Source organism: Patella vulgata, chromosome 8 (assembly GCF_932274485.2).
Source record: "Patella vulgata chromosome 8, xgPatVulg1.2, whole genome shotgun sequence".
Taxonomy (NCBI): domain Eukaryota; kingdom Metazoa; phylum Mollusca; class Gastropoda; family Patellidae; genus Patella; species Patella vulgata.
In genome coordinates, this window is record NC_065886.2 from 44,350,236 (window position 1) to 44,362,322 (window position 12,087).

Below are 12,087 nucleotides of genomic sequence, written 5' to 3' on the forward strand. Positions count from 1 at the left end.
AGTTTATTGCTGCCCTGGTCTCTATTATTGTATAATTTGGTGTGAAATACGAGACTAGAATAGCAGTTATACCCCTTTAACATATCACAGATCTCAATCTAACTGAATTCCATCAACACTTAATACTTGAACTTCATGTGTGTGTGGAGCATGTCAATTACATGTTACCTTGGGCTAAAAATATACCATTATTCAAAGAGCCTGCCAATCAACTTTGCATAAATGAATAAGACCTCTATACTCTCTATGAATTATAATTTTCATTTTCAGACACTGGCATTGATATGTCTTAATCAAGGATAACGCTTAAAACAATAAGATACAAAATTGGATCTATTCTGATTCAGTCTAATTAAGCAAAACAAATTTGTAAAAATCACCAATGTCATGATACAGCAATTTTACATTAACCGTAGCTGATCTACATTTAAATAATTGAATATATATTCTTTAGATGAAAGAGAAATTTTAATTGACATGCTATCCGCATGGATAATAATCTAATTTGTTGAATGTGTGGTGACATGCACATTGTCTTCTATCTACATGTATCATCTTCTCCAGCCCAATGTTCTTTCAAAATGATAACTGTTTATGGACAAAATTAATATATCAATTTATTTTAAAAACAAATTACGAAAGCAATTTCAGCGATTACATCGAGTAATGACAGACATGTCTTCATTTGTTATATTTATCATTGTTTTGAGAAATGGAATTTAAAATGAAACCAATCATAACTGACATCTGAGCTAATAGAGTAATTTGTTTTTTCTTTGAAGTAAATTTATGTAATATAGAGAATGATGGTTTCAAGACGGCAGCCATGTTATTAATTTTGTTATCAAGCAGAAGTGAAAGTTTGTAAATGACATTATGAGGAATGTTGTATGTTTACTGGTTACTGGTAGAGATTAGGTTGATTAGAGAATGACAAGTTGTCATATTAACACAGGTTTACAATGATTTATACCTACATCTATATAATCATATATATATACAATATGTATGTATCAGTGTTTTACTTATCCTTAGATACTAAAACATATTATAAGGCTGTGTTTGCATTAAACATGCATTATTGCAGGTCTTTATTCGGGCTTCAACTGTTATATAAACTATTATTTAGACATTTATTCACATGACAAGTCTATAATCAACTCTCTAGACCATCGGATGGCTGAGATTTAAAAGGAATGAAACATTGTCGCCATTAAATGATTTCTTTTAAAAGTTCTGAATCAAAGCTAAGTCTCAAATAACAGTTGTTACGATAATAAACAATCTATGCCACATCTTTCCAAAACTTCAAACTGTGATAACTTTGCTCAGAATAAAGTAATTTGAATGAAATTGTCAAAATAATCATTTTGCATTATCTATTTTTGAACTATTTTAACAAGAATGGCCAGCTCTTATCTCAATCTTACATAATGCATCTTTAATTTAACGAAATTGCTGAGGCAATTATGTGTTCAATAAAAACTATATATTAGTTGCTGCAGGCTTATCTGCTATGTTGCACTTTCTTGACAATTTCAATGATCCAACAAAGCCAATCTGTCTTGGACATCAAACTTACAAACACACATCTACTTTAATTTTAAGCTAAAAATCGATGCATTGTGAAAATACAGCTTCATATATACATGGCATTTATAGAATAAATTTGGGGTGTGCCTTACTAATCATATCATTATCATCAGATGGATTTGAAATAGAGAATTAAACTGAATAAAGGACCCTTCTCTTGTCTAATTTGAAGAAAAGAGTTGAAGCAAGATTTGAAGATGGAGCAGGAAATGTTATTACTTGTCACTTACATGTCAATCAAATTCTCTCTGACCCAGGATTCTAATTTCAGATCACACAGTGACCGTCTGTAGTGGGAACCACTTGACCACCTGATCCCTGTTATAACTGCACTTCTTTAACCCCTGACCTAACCATTTTTAAATATCCTTAATATTTTATAAATTACTTTTAATTTTCTACAAATTTATTTCACTGTACATTTGTTGTTGTTTAATTTAATTAATTTTGTGCCCGACTCAGAGAATTATTTTCCTAGGAAATTTAAATAGAATGACAGTGTGTATCATATCTTCATCATCGCATAGTACTGGTAACTATACACAAACCTGGGATTAAACTGGTGACTTGCATAGATGTCAGACTTACGATCCATAAAAAGCAATAATTTAGACTTTTTGGCCACCCATCCTGGTGTATCAGAATATGTGTTTCTAACATGGTTTTGGCTACCCATCCCGGTATATCAGAATATATTGAGTTTTCTAACATGGTTTCAGCTACCCATTCCAGTATATCAGAATATATTGTGTTTTCTAACATGGTTTTGGCCACCCATCCCGGTGTATCAGAATATATTGTGTGTTTTAATATGGTTTAGTGATTGAATACAAAACAAACAAGACCACTATTTAACCAACCTCATTAACAAGTTATAATAATCAACACAGCTGTGTTTCTAGACAGTATTACCCAGTTTTTATATTTTATTACCCACTTTATATTTATATATACCAATACAGTCTCTGATTTTTACAATAAAATGGTGTTAGGAAACACATAACTTTTCCTGAATGAAGAATACTGTCTCTCTATGTGTTCTGAAATCTTGAAGAATCCAGATATGAAGAAGACATTTGTAACAAAAACTTTAGTCCACAAAAATGTTAGTAGTGTAAATAGTTAGAATGGTGCTCATTCAGGAGGATACCTAGACCTAGATGTTAAGCTTTATCGGAACCTAACGTAAATGTGTCTTAATGTAAATGGGACCAGATCTATACTGGGTATTTTAAGCTTTACTGAGACCCAGTTTAAATGGGATTATAGTATAAATGGGTCAGATTTGGACTTGATATGGCAAGTTTTCTTTGGGCCCAGTTAAAACAGAGTTATAGTGTAAATCGGGCCAGATCTGGATTTGGTGTCTTTTATCGGACATAGTGTTTATTGAATTAAGTGGGTTTTTTTTCCATTCCAAAAGTCACGGTATATTGATGTATGTGTATGCTTTGTATACTGTTCTTAATGGACGTAATATACAAATAAAAAAGTTGAAAATGTTGGTCCTCTGATTTCTAGAAAAAAAAAAAAAATGGCTACTGTATGTTTGACTAAAAGTGAATGAAAAAGTAATTGGAATGTAAATGACCTATGTTAGGACCATCTTGAACCTGACCCGATGGCCTTGATATCAACCCCACGCCCCATAACCTACATTTTATAAAACAGATCACATGGATGGTGTTGGTTTTAGATTATTTAACAGCAAATTTAAAATTCAAATTACGAGGATGTACACAAATGTGAATGTTTCCTTGTCAAATCTTTTTCAGAACCAAAGCTTTGACATTTCAAAGGAATACTAAATATTACATTACAGTGATAAGCCATTAAAAGAATCCTATTGATGAAAACTAAAAATTATATTATTACGATAAGCTATTGAAAGTATCTCAAGATTAGCTAATCAATTTAATAATCTACAGTATGGAGGTTATTTAAGGGTAACAGTTAATAACTTCATTATTTCTTTACAAAAGATTTTTGTTAGCCACAAATTAAGACAGCTAGGACAAGCTGACATGAAGTATTTGAAGAGTACTAGAAGTCTACTGATGTATACATCACAACAAAAGATGACATAAATGTATTGATGAGAAAAAGATTTCAAATTCTTTCTCAAATGTCAAATAGTTAAACATGGTCTTTTTTAAGTATACATGCAAATTGAATATCGATTTGCTCTTTGAAACATCCTTTTATTTGAATAACAATTTGCTTTTACCATCAAAACAAATTTTTATCTTCTGTTCAACAAAAAAGTTTGCATAATTCTTTCAAATTCCCTTTCATATTTGCCATCATAAATTTTTTTTATAAACATTTTCTTCATTCAAAAAGTTTTTAATTTATATTGATAATAGTTAATTTCAAACATGCTTTTAGATCTGCTTTCATAAAAACATTGTTTTGTTTATCAAAAAAAAAAAATTTTCCAGGGTTCAAATTGTTTATCAATTATTCCAATTAAAAAGTTTGTATAATTGTGATAATGGTTTCTTTCAAATAAAAGAAACATTTATTAAGATTTATGAAGCTAATTATCGTGAGTTTTTTTTCAGTATTACTTTAACCTATCTAGTATAATTAAATATACTCGACATTTTACAACATCTGTTGTGTGTTATCTAGACTGTGTTGCATGCAAACAATGATTCTCAAATCAGAAAAACAATGAAAATGCATGTTTATGAATTATTTATTATTAATTTATTCCCTGTTTATATCATCATTTATAAAATCTGTACTGTTATATTTCAATATGGTTGTGACCATGTGGGTTTGAGGATGATAACAATGACAATGTGAATGGTGTAACTGCTGTTTCTATAGCGTCACTGATTTCACTGTTTTCAACTAAAGTCTTCCATGAATTGCTCAATTCTGACTCATCTTTTTTGTTAGTAAATATTCAAATTTTCGAAATATAGTTTTTGACATTTAATAATTACTTTTTATTTTTCAGTCTGCTTCTAACTTAACTGACACTAAAATTTAGCATTTAATACTCCAATATGACTTCAGGTAAACTATAAGCACTGTGAATTTAACCCTATATTATTGGTACATTTCCTAATGATAGACTTCAATAATATTTTCTTACCTGAATCTTTATCTACAGCTGTGACATCAGTAACACTGGATCCCAAAACGGCATTTTCTGCTATTACTGCCTGATATGTCTCTCTTTCAAACAGTGGAGCATTATCATTATAATCTTTTACATTCATATAGACCATAACTGTAGCAGATCTTGGTGGAATACTGCCATCTTTGGCTATAACTTTCAGGGTATAAAGCTGTATCTGAAATTTTTAATTTAATAACTATTAATGTCTGTTTAATAAATTTTGTTCAGATTACTATTGAATATCAAAACAAAGTTTACAAAAACCTAACAGAGGGAAATTTCTGAAAATAATTATTTTGAAGGTGGATTTAATGACTAATACACATAGACATTTTAAAATATTCCACAGTTATAACAATATACTAGAAACCAATATACATATTCAGTATACACTGATGAAGTAATATACATATAGGTGTCAAGGGCTAAATATACATTATACATGAAATACACATAGAGGTGTCAAATGTTAGAAATTGAAATAACAAATAACATGGAGGTGACAATCTCATTAGAAATTATGATAGCAGATACAGTTAAGGTGTCAGTGGCTTAATACACATAATACATGGAATACACATAAAGGTGTTAATTATCTAGAAATTATGATGGCACTAATAACAAAGGTGTCAAATATTTTAGAAGTTATGATAGTCCATACACAAGAAAAGAATTAAACACTGGTTTGTTGGGATTGAAATCCAAGAATTTAAAATAACCGATTTATTAAGGATAAATTTTGAGGAATAAATGTCATGTATTAAAACATGCGGTGGTCTGATACCTTAAAAGTATAAAGTCAAATTCATTTACCACAAAGTATATGTTTATTACATGTTTAACTTTTCAAGTATATATACCTACAAATGTGCTCTATTATAGAATGATAACATCATAGTAATTTGTAAAATTTATGATATCTATACAAACTGTAATTAATTTCCCAAATAGCTATTAATTTATTTGAGATAAATGAAGTACTATGAAGCGAATAAACGCACTCAAGGTTCATATAACTAATATATATTTAACATATAGTATGTAAATATAGGCTACATCCACCTGAAATTTTATCTACCTAATACTTTTTGTGTCAATAATATTTGAAGAGTCTTTGACACACAGGAAAACCTAATTTATTCACAATTTATATACTCTTCATCCACGCATTGACAGCTCTTCATGTCATGTAAACTAACACTTTTAGAATCTTGGAATTTGATGTAGTGCACTGATGTCTTAATAAAAGTGACGACCAGGTAGATATAATTATGGGGTGGTTTATGTAAGAAAGGCACTTGTTCCAAATATAAGTTTATGATTACTTTATTTATATATTCAACCTATCGGTATACATATTACATGTTTATAAACTACTCAAATATGTTAATATATGTGGATCCTAACCAGATAATATCTCATTTAGGTATAAAATATTCGCTTTCAATTTTGATCAGACAAATTTTCAAGTAGGCCTAGCAGGTTTAAAGAAGCGATATATATTAAAACTAAAAACATCAAAGGAATTTCAAAGGGAATTTCAAGTATTTAATAAGGTCATGTCCAGTATATGTTGTTGTGTTTTGTATGATTTAAGTAGATATAAAATGTATAATTTATCTGTTTGATTTAAGTAGATATAAAATGTATAATTTATCTGTTTAAATGTCTGATATTTTTATATTATTAACATCAATACTGTCAATTCTCCGTTTGAAATTTGTAACAAGTAGACTATGGAGAAGTCAGCATACAAAAAACCACGACCAGAACGTGAATCAATATCAGTCAATTTTACTTGCCATAAAATACAGAATTTTTTTATTCAGATCAAAATATAGTATTTTGGTGGGCTGATCAAGATCTGTTTTTAAAATCCGTGATAGGCAAGTGCTGTTCTTCAATTTTTGTTTCAAAAGATTAACAAAAGGTTGGCTTTGTTTTGGTGTACTGGTATTTTGTTGGTAACTAAACAAAATAAGCGGAAATGTGGACATTAGATTGCGACAAAATTTTGAAATGACAGCCCAGGTGCTTGCGAATATAAACACAAAGAATCAACAGTCACATTAATTTCAAAATTAGAAGTCTCAATTGTTAGGTCATAACAGTTGGTAATTAAATTGTCTGTTGTCCAATGTGTCTGGAAAATATTTATAACCCCAAACATTACAGCTCTTTAAGTGTTGATGGCTTTAACTTCCATTAAGTAGCATCAAATATTTATTATGTGTTGACTTAAAACACCAGGGCTGGCTAAGTGGGCCGTATTTCACTAGATTTTCGTAAGGTGAATAAGAGAAGGTTATTTTCTCATTACCTCTTATTAAATAATAAACCACAGTCTAAGACAGACAGAATGTCTGCTCTTCAAAAACCAATAAATTATTCTCTTTTTTTTCACAAGAGACATAAAATATCCAACATTCTAAATCACCCATACTTGTTAAACATTTTTATGTAAAGTTTTATGGCAAATTGAACGGTTTCTATTAATGTAACTAATTTGCAATAATTGAAACTACTTAAAATTGATTGTAAGGTAACACCGCTTATATTTGAAAAATGAAATGGTTTCTATTAAAGGCTCAATACCACTCTTGTTGTAACTGAATAATATGTCCCAATCTTTATTCTGGTCAACAAATTGTACTATTTTAGAATATGTCAATTAATTGATAATACAAATTTCATCTTAACACACCTTATTTAAAAATTTTGAAAAATTCAACATAATGGTTTGAAACTTTTACGTAAACCTTTTCAAATGAAACTTTGATTTAAAAATATTTTCAAACCCTCTGGACAAGTAAAATAGGATGTAATGGATAATTTACACAACAGGTAGGACACTTAAACATCTAGTACTTAGATAGAGATATTATTTATTTTCTGGAGCTTTCAAGCCAGCAAGAGTGTTATTGTCCCTTTAAACAAACAGAATTCTTAAAGTAACAATATTGTTATACAGGTCACAATTCTATGGAATACAATTACTGCTTTTTACTGAGCGACGTTTCGACTAGGCTTCTCTAGTCATTATCAAGCTATGATAAAAAATGAAAATATGACAGGACAATATATACATGTACACCACAATGCTAAGTTAATGATGACAAACCAGGGATGTAACTTAATTACGTGTACCTAATGGTAATCTGATTTAATTGTACGCTAATAAGTAATAATACCAATTAACCTAAAAAATTGACTAATTGATTAATGGATAAGTTGTTGTGGAGTATACACAGTGATTAGTGGGTTTTAATAATACAAACGTTGCAAGAAAATGAAAATTGATGAAATGTTATCAACGACCCCTTTCACTGAAATAAATACAAATGGTAAAAGAATAGATTGTTGTGGAGTATTTACAACGATTTGATGAGGTTTTGATAATGACAACATCCCACGAAGATGAGATTTGATTTCTGTTATAACCAAAATAATTGATATGTGGATGTTGATGCAAGTGATTACACTGATATACGAAAAACCCTTAGAACAATGACTGCACAATGATCAATAGTCCCCTGAAGGTTGACAATTTAAAATATTGAGTTAATATTGTTATTAACTTATAAAAAACATGGAGTTAAGATATACTATTCCATAGTATAGCTGTTTACAATCTTTTTTAATCTTACAAACATCATCATTTCTCAAATACAATGTTTGAAAACTCTTATTCTTAAATTAGTTGGTTACCATAATAATGTATGTTTGCAGTATGAGATATTATAGAGTGACACAATGGGCATACAACTAGAGCTTACACTAATATTTATGTATTGAATAAAAAGCATGATTAGAGGCTAATTAATGACAATAAATTATTCTGGCTTGCATCAGCATGGACTTACTACTGCTTTAGAATATAATGCAAAATTTAATTTGTTTTATGTTATGCATTTTATTGTTTTAGAAAATCAAATATAAAAACAAAACAAAAACAATTTTACAGTCAAAAGAACACACAGCATTGTGATTAAAATTTTCTGTTACATTGCACAATATGCAAAAATGATATTTCTGCATATTATTACCCAGCTGAGTAAATTGTGTATCTTATGTCGTCAATAAAGCATTGTAATGCAAATCTGTATTGTAAATCATTAAAGAGATTTCAATTCCAGATCAGGATTAAGCTTTAAAATTTGAAATTTATTGAGGCAATGTGGTTGCCAATATGTATTATCATTCTATTCAATCAGCCACCATATGAGAAAGTTGTCAAAAAGTGATAACAAATGGGACATAGTTCTGATTGATAGTTAGATATTCAGCACTTTTATTCTTTGTACTGGATGATATATCATGATAACCTTGTAAATGTTTCACGAAATATGTCCTCAGGAGAAGAAGGTTCATATCTCTCGAGTATTTCAAAAGAATCAAAGATTATCTATCATGTCTATCACAGAAATGAGCATGCCAAAATGTGGTGTTGCAGAAAAAAAAAGAAGAAATTTTACCTCTTCAAAATCCAATCTATCGATCAACATGAAGGTTCCCAGAGTGGCGTCTAGACGGAATTTATCTTTTCCCCAATCAGACTGCAGCTCATAAGTCACATGACCTTCTGGACCCTCATCCAAATCAGTTGCAACCACACTAGCAATGGTTGTTCCTACGGCAGTATCTTCAGGGACATCAAAAGAATAAAATGATTGATTGAATGATGGATTATGATCTCGAACTGTGATTTGGACAGTGGTCTGGCTGCTTTGAAATCCATCAGTAGCTTCTACTGCCACTTTATAAACAGATCTTCTGCTTCTGTCCAAACGCTGTTTGGTAGAAATGGCACCTACAATTAGAGGATCATTTTCAGTAAAGTTCATAAATATATAAGAATATCAGCAATGAATCTTCATGATGAGCAAAAACTATTTTTGGAGGCAATTTTGAATTCATCAAAGATGCAATTAAATAGAGCTTTTAATATGTTTGTATAAAAAAGGTATGAGTGACAATCGTAACTATGTTAACGTGTGTGATTGATCTGAAAGTATGAAATAAACAAACAAAACTAGCTATTTGATTGGTCAGTAGTCTGCAGGCTAGTTCCACACAAAAATGGTGACTTGGTAAAGCAATGTATGGTACTGCGAGAGGTATTGTATTTAATTTTACTCAAACTGGGAATGGAATCGGGTTATTATTCATAATAAATATATCATCTTACCTGTCTGTTTATCAATAGAAAACAAATCACTATCATCAACATCAAGTAGTTTTACCGTAGCAGCACCAACACTATCAGCATCATCATAACTAACTCTTGTAAAACTCTTCCCTACTTCCTGATCAGCAGAAATACTGACAGAATAAAACTGGCTGGTAAATCTTGGTGGCGAGTCATTTTTATCCAGTAATCGAACTTGCACCTGTAATTAGAAAATAATATAAACATTAGAACTTGTAAGAAAAAACAACTATTGATTAACTTCCCAAGTTAAATTCTTTTAACTTTTTTTTGAAGTCACAGATTGTTATTTGCATTTTTTTTAGACAATGTCTAATTTGTCATGTCTTAATTCATGCTAAAATGTGCTCAAATTGATTGTTTAACATTTAATTAAGAAAATTAAACCAAAATATCAATAGTAGATAATATCCTGGCTTGGATTAAAAAGATGCCCATCAAAACATTTCAGAAACAATTATAGCTGGCACTGGCTTGTTTTGAGAATACTTCCTTTATACCATCTAAAACTGATACCAAATATTGACAAATTTTTAATTCATCATGTCTTTGTAAATATTGAACAAAATAAATCATATTTGAACTCGTATGCCTTTTAGAGATTCCACTTTCACAATATAGTATAGTTTGCAAGACATTGAAAGTACATTTAAGACTAATCTATGTGTTTTCCAACCCATTCTGAATATTTCAAACAAATTTACCAAAACAAATATCTTTTATTCACATTAGTCCTAACATGGCTGCTATTAAAGGACAAGTGTACTGCCATATTTAATTTACCGGTACTTTAAACAAAAGATTCTTTCTTTAGATCTGTTTACTTTTTGAAATAATCAAGGTGACCTTAAACCAGTTACAACTTCACTGAAAATCCAGTGAAGGATTTTAAGAGAGGGAAAAAGAGTAATACTTTATATTGATGAGTGCGAGGCATAGGATGCAAAAACAAATGACACATGCGTTTACGTGAAATCCAAATCTGTACAATCAATTCTGTATGCAAGGTCTAAAAAGACAAATAGGTTAAGACGCTAAAATTCAACATGTACGACTGATCAACAAACATGATGGCTACCGTATACAAACAAAACAAATACAGACACAGTCAACAACTGTCAGATAAGAGGAATTTGGGTCAATCTTCAGACAACTAAAACGTTTGGTAATTATCCAATACGCTTGTTTGAACTTTCTGTAAAACCTAATTTAGGACATGTACCAAAAAAATGGTTTTGGTACACTTTTAGTCCAAAGGCTTTAGTTTCGACTTTTCTGGTGATCAACGACAAATCTGACTTTAAATCCTTTTATCTTGAACAACATGATTAAAGTAAACCCAATCATTAATCCTCCATCTTTAAACGTCACGACAAAAAAACCTTCAAAATTTCCTCAAAACGATAGTTTTTACTAATTCGTTAAATATTTCCTTTTTCTGCAGACATTAAATTTGTTTTGTTTTGTTTTTGTCAAAGCAGGACACTTGCACGATTTTCATTTAATGGAGTTTGGATTTACTTGCAGGAACCAAATCAAAGCAATTGCTAATCAATATAAATTGGAAAGACTCGGGAGATTGCAATATCTCTAACATGGATTTTCAATATATTAAGCACATCAAAAGGATATAAAAAATCAAATGAAGTTGGTAATTTGCTTTTTTACGCTATTGGTAACTGATCGTTTAATCTATTAATCTGCTAAAAGGCAGGATAATCTATTTCAATACACCGGTAGTCTTTATCAAATAGTCTTTAAATCAATTCAAAGATATTGATGGAGTGAAGAGGAAAACATTAGCCGTAACTGTCAATTTGATACAATCTATCTCCCTCTTACACTATGAAGATTCTGATACTGACTACCAGTAGAGAGTAGACTCTATTAACGAGTCCATCTATCATCCGGTGAAGTAACTCCGCTGGGAGAGATATTATATCTTTAAAATAGATATGTGTCAAGATCACTTATCTTTTAAATGGAAATAAATATATATGTAATTTCACTGTGGAATATTTTTGTAAACCAAGAACACCATAACGTCACATACAATAACAATGATATTGTCGAAAAATATTGGAAAAGACGGTCAAGGGACAACGACAGTTAACTTTAGGAATTGTATTGCAACAAACAAATTTGAGTTGAC

At 30.1% G+C, this 12,087-nt stretch overlaps 1 protein-coding gene across 1 annotated transcript in view; it reads right to left on the reverse strand.

Annotated features, from left to right (window-relative positions):
* LOC126831181 (cadherin-related tumor suppressor) overlaps positions 1 to 12,087 on the reverse strand; it is a 115,647-nt gene that overhangs the window by 57,481 nt on the left and 46,079 nt on the right. Inside the window, exons 2-4 of the mRNA XM_050561891.2 lie at positions 9,915 to 10,116; positions 9,202 to 9,536; positions 4,700 to 4,901 (exon numbers count right to left, since the gene is read on the reverse strand). Of these exons, the coding sequence (XP_050417848.1) occupies positions 4,700 to 4,901; positions 9,202 to 9,536; positions 9,915 to 10,116 (739 nt within the window). The remainder of the gene's footprint in view (positions 1 to 4,699; positions 4,902 to 9,201; positions 9,537 to 9,914; positions 10,117 to 12,087) is intronic.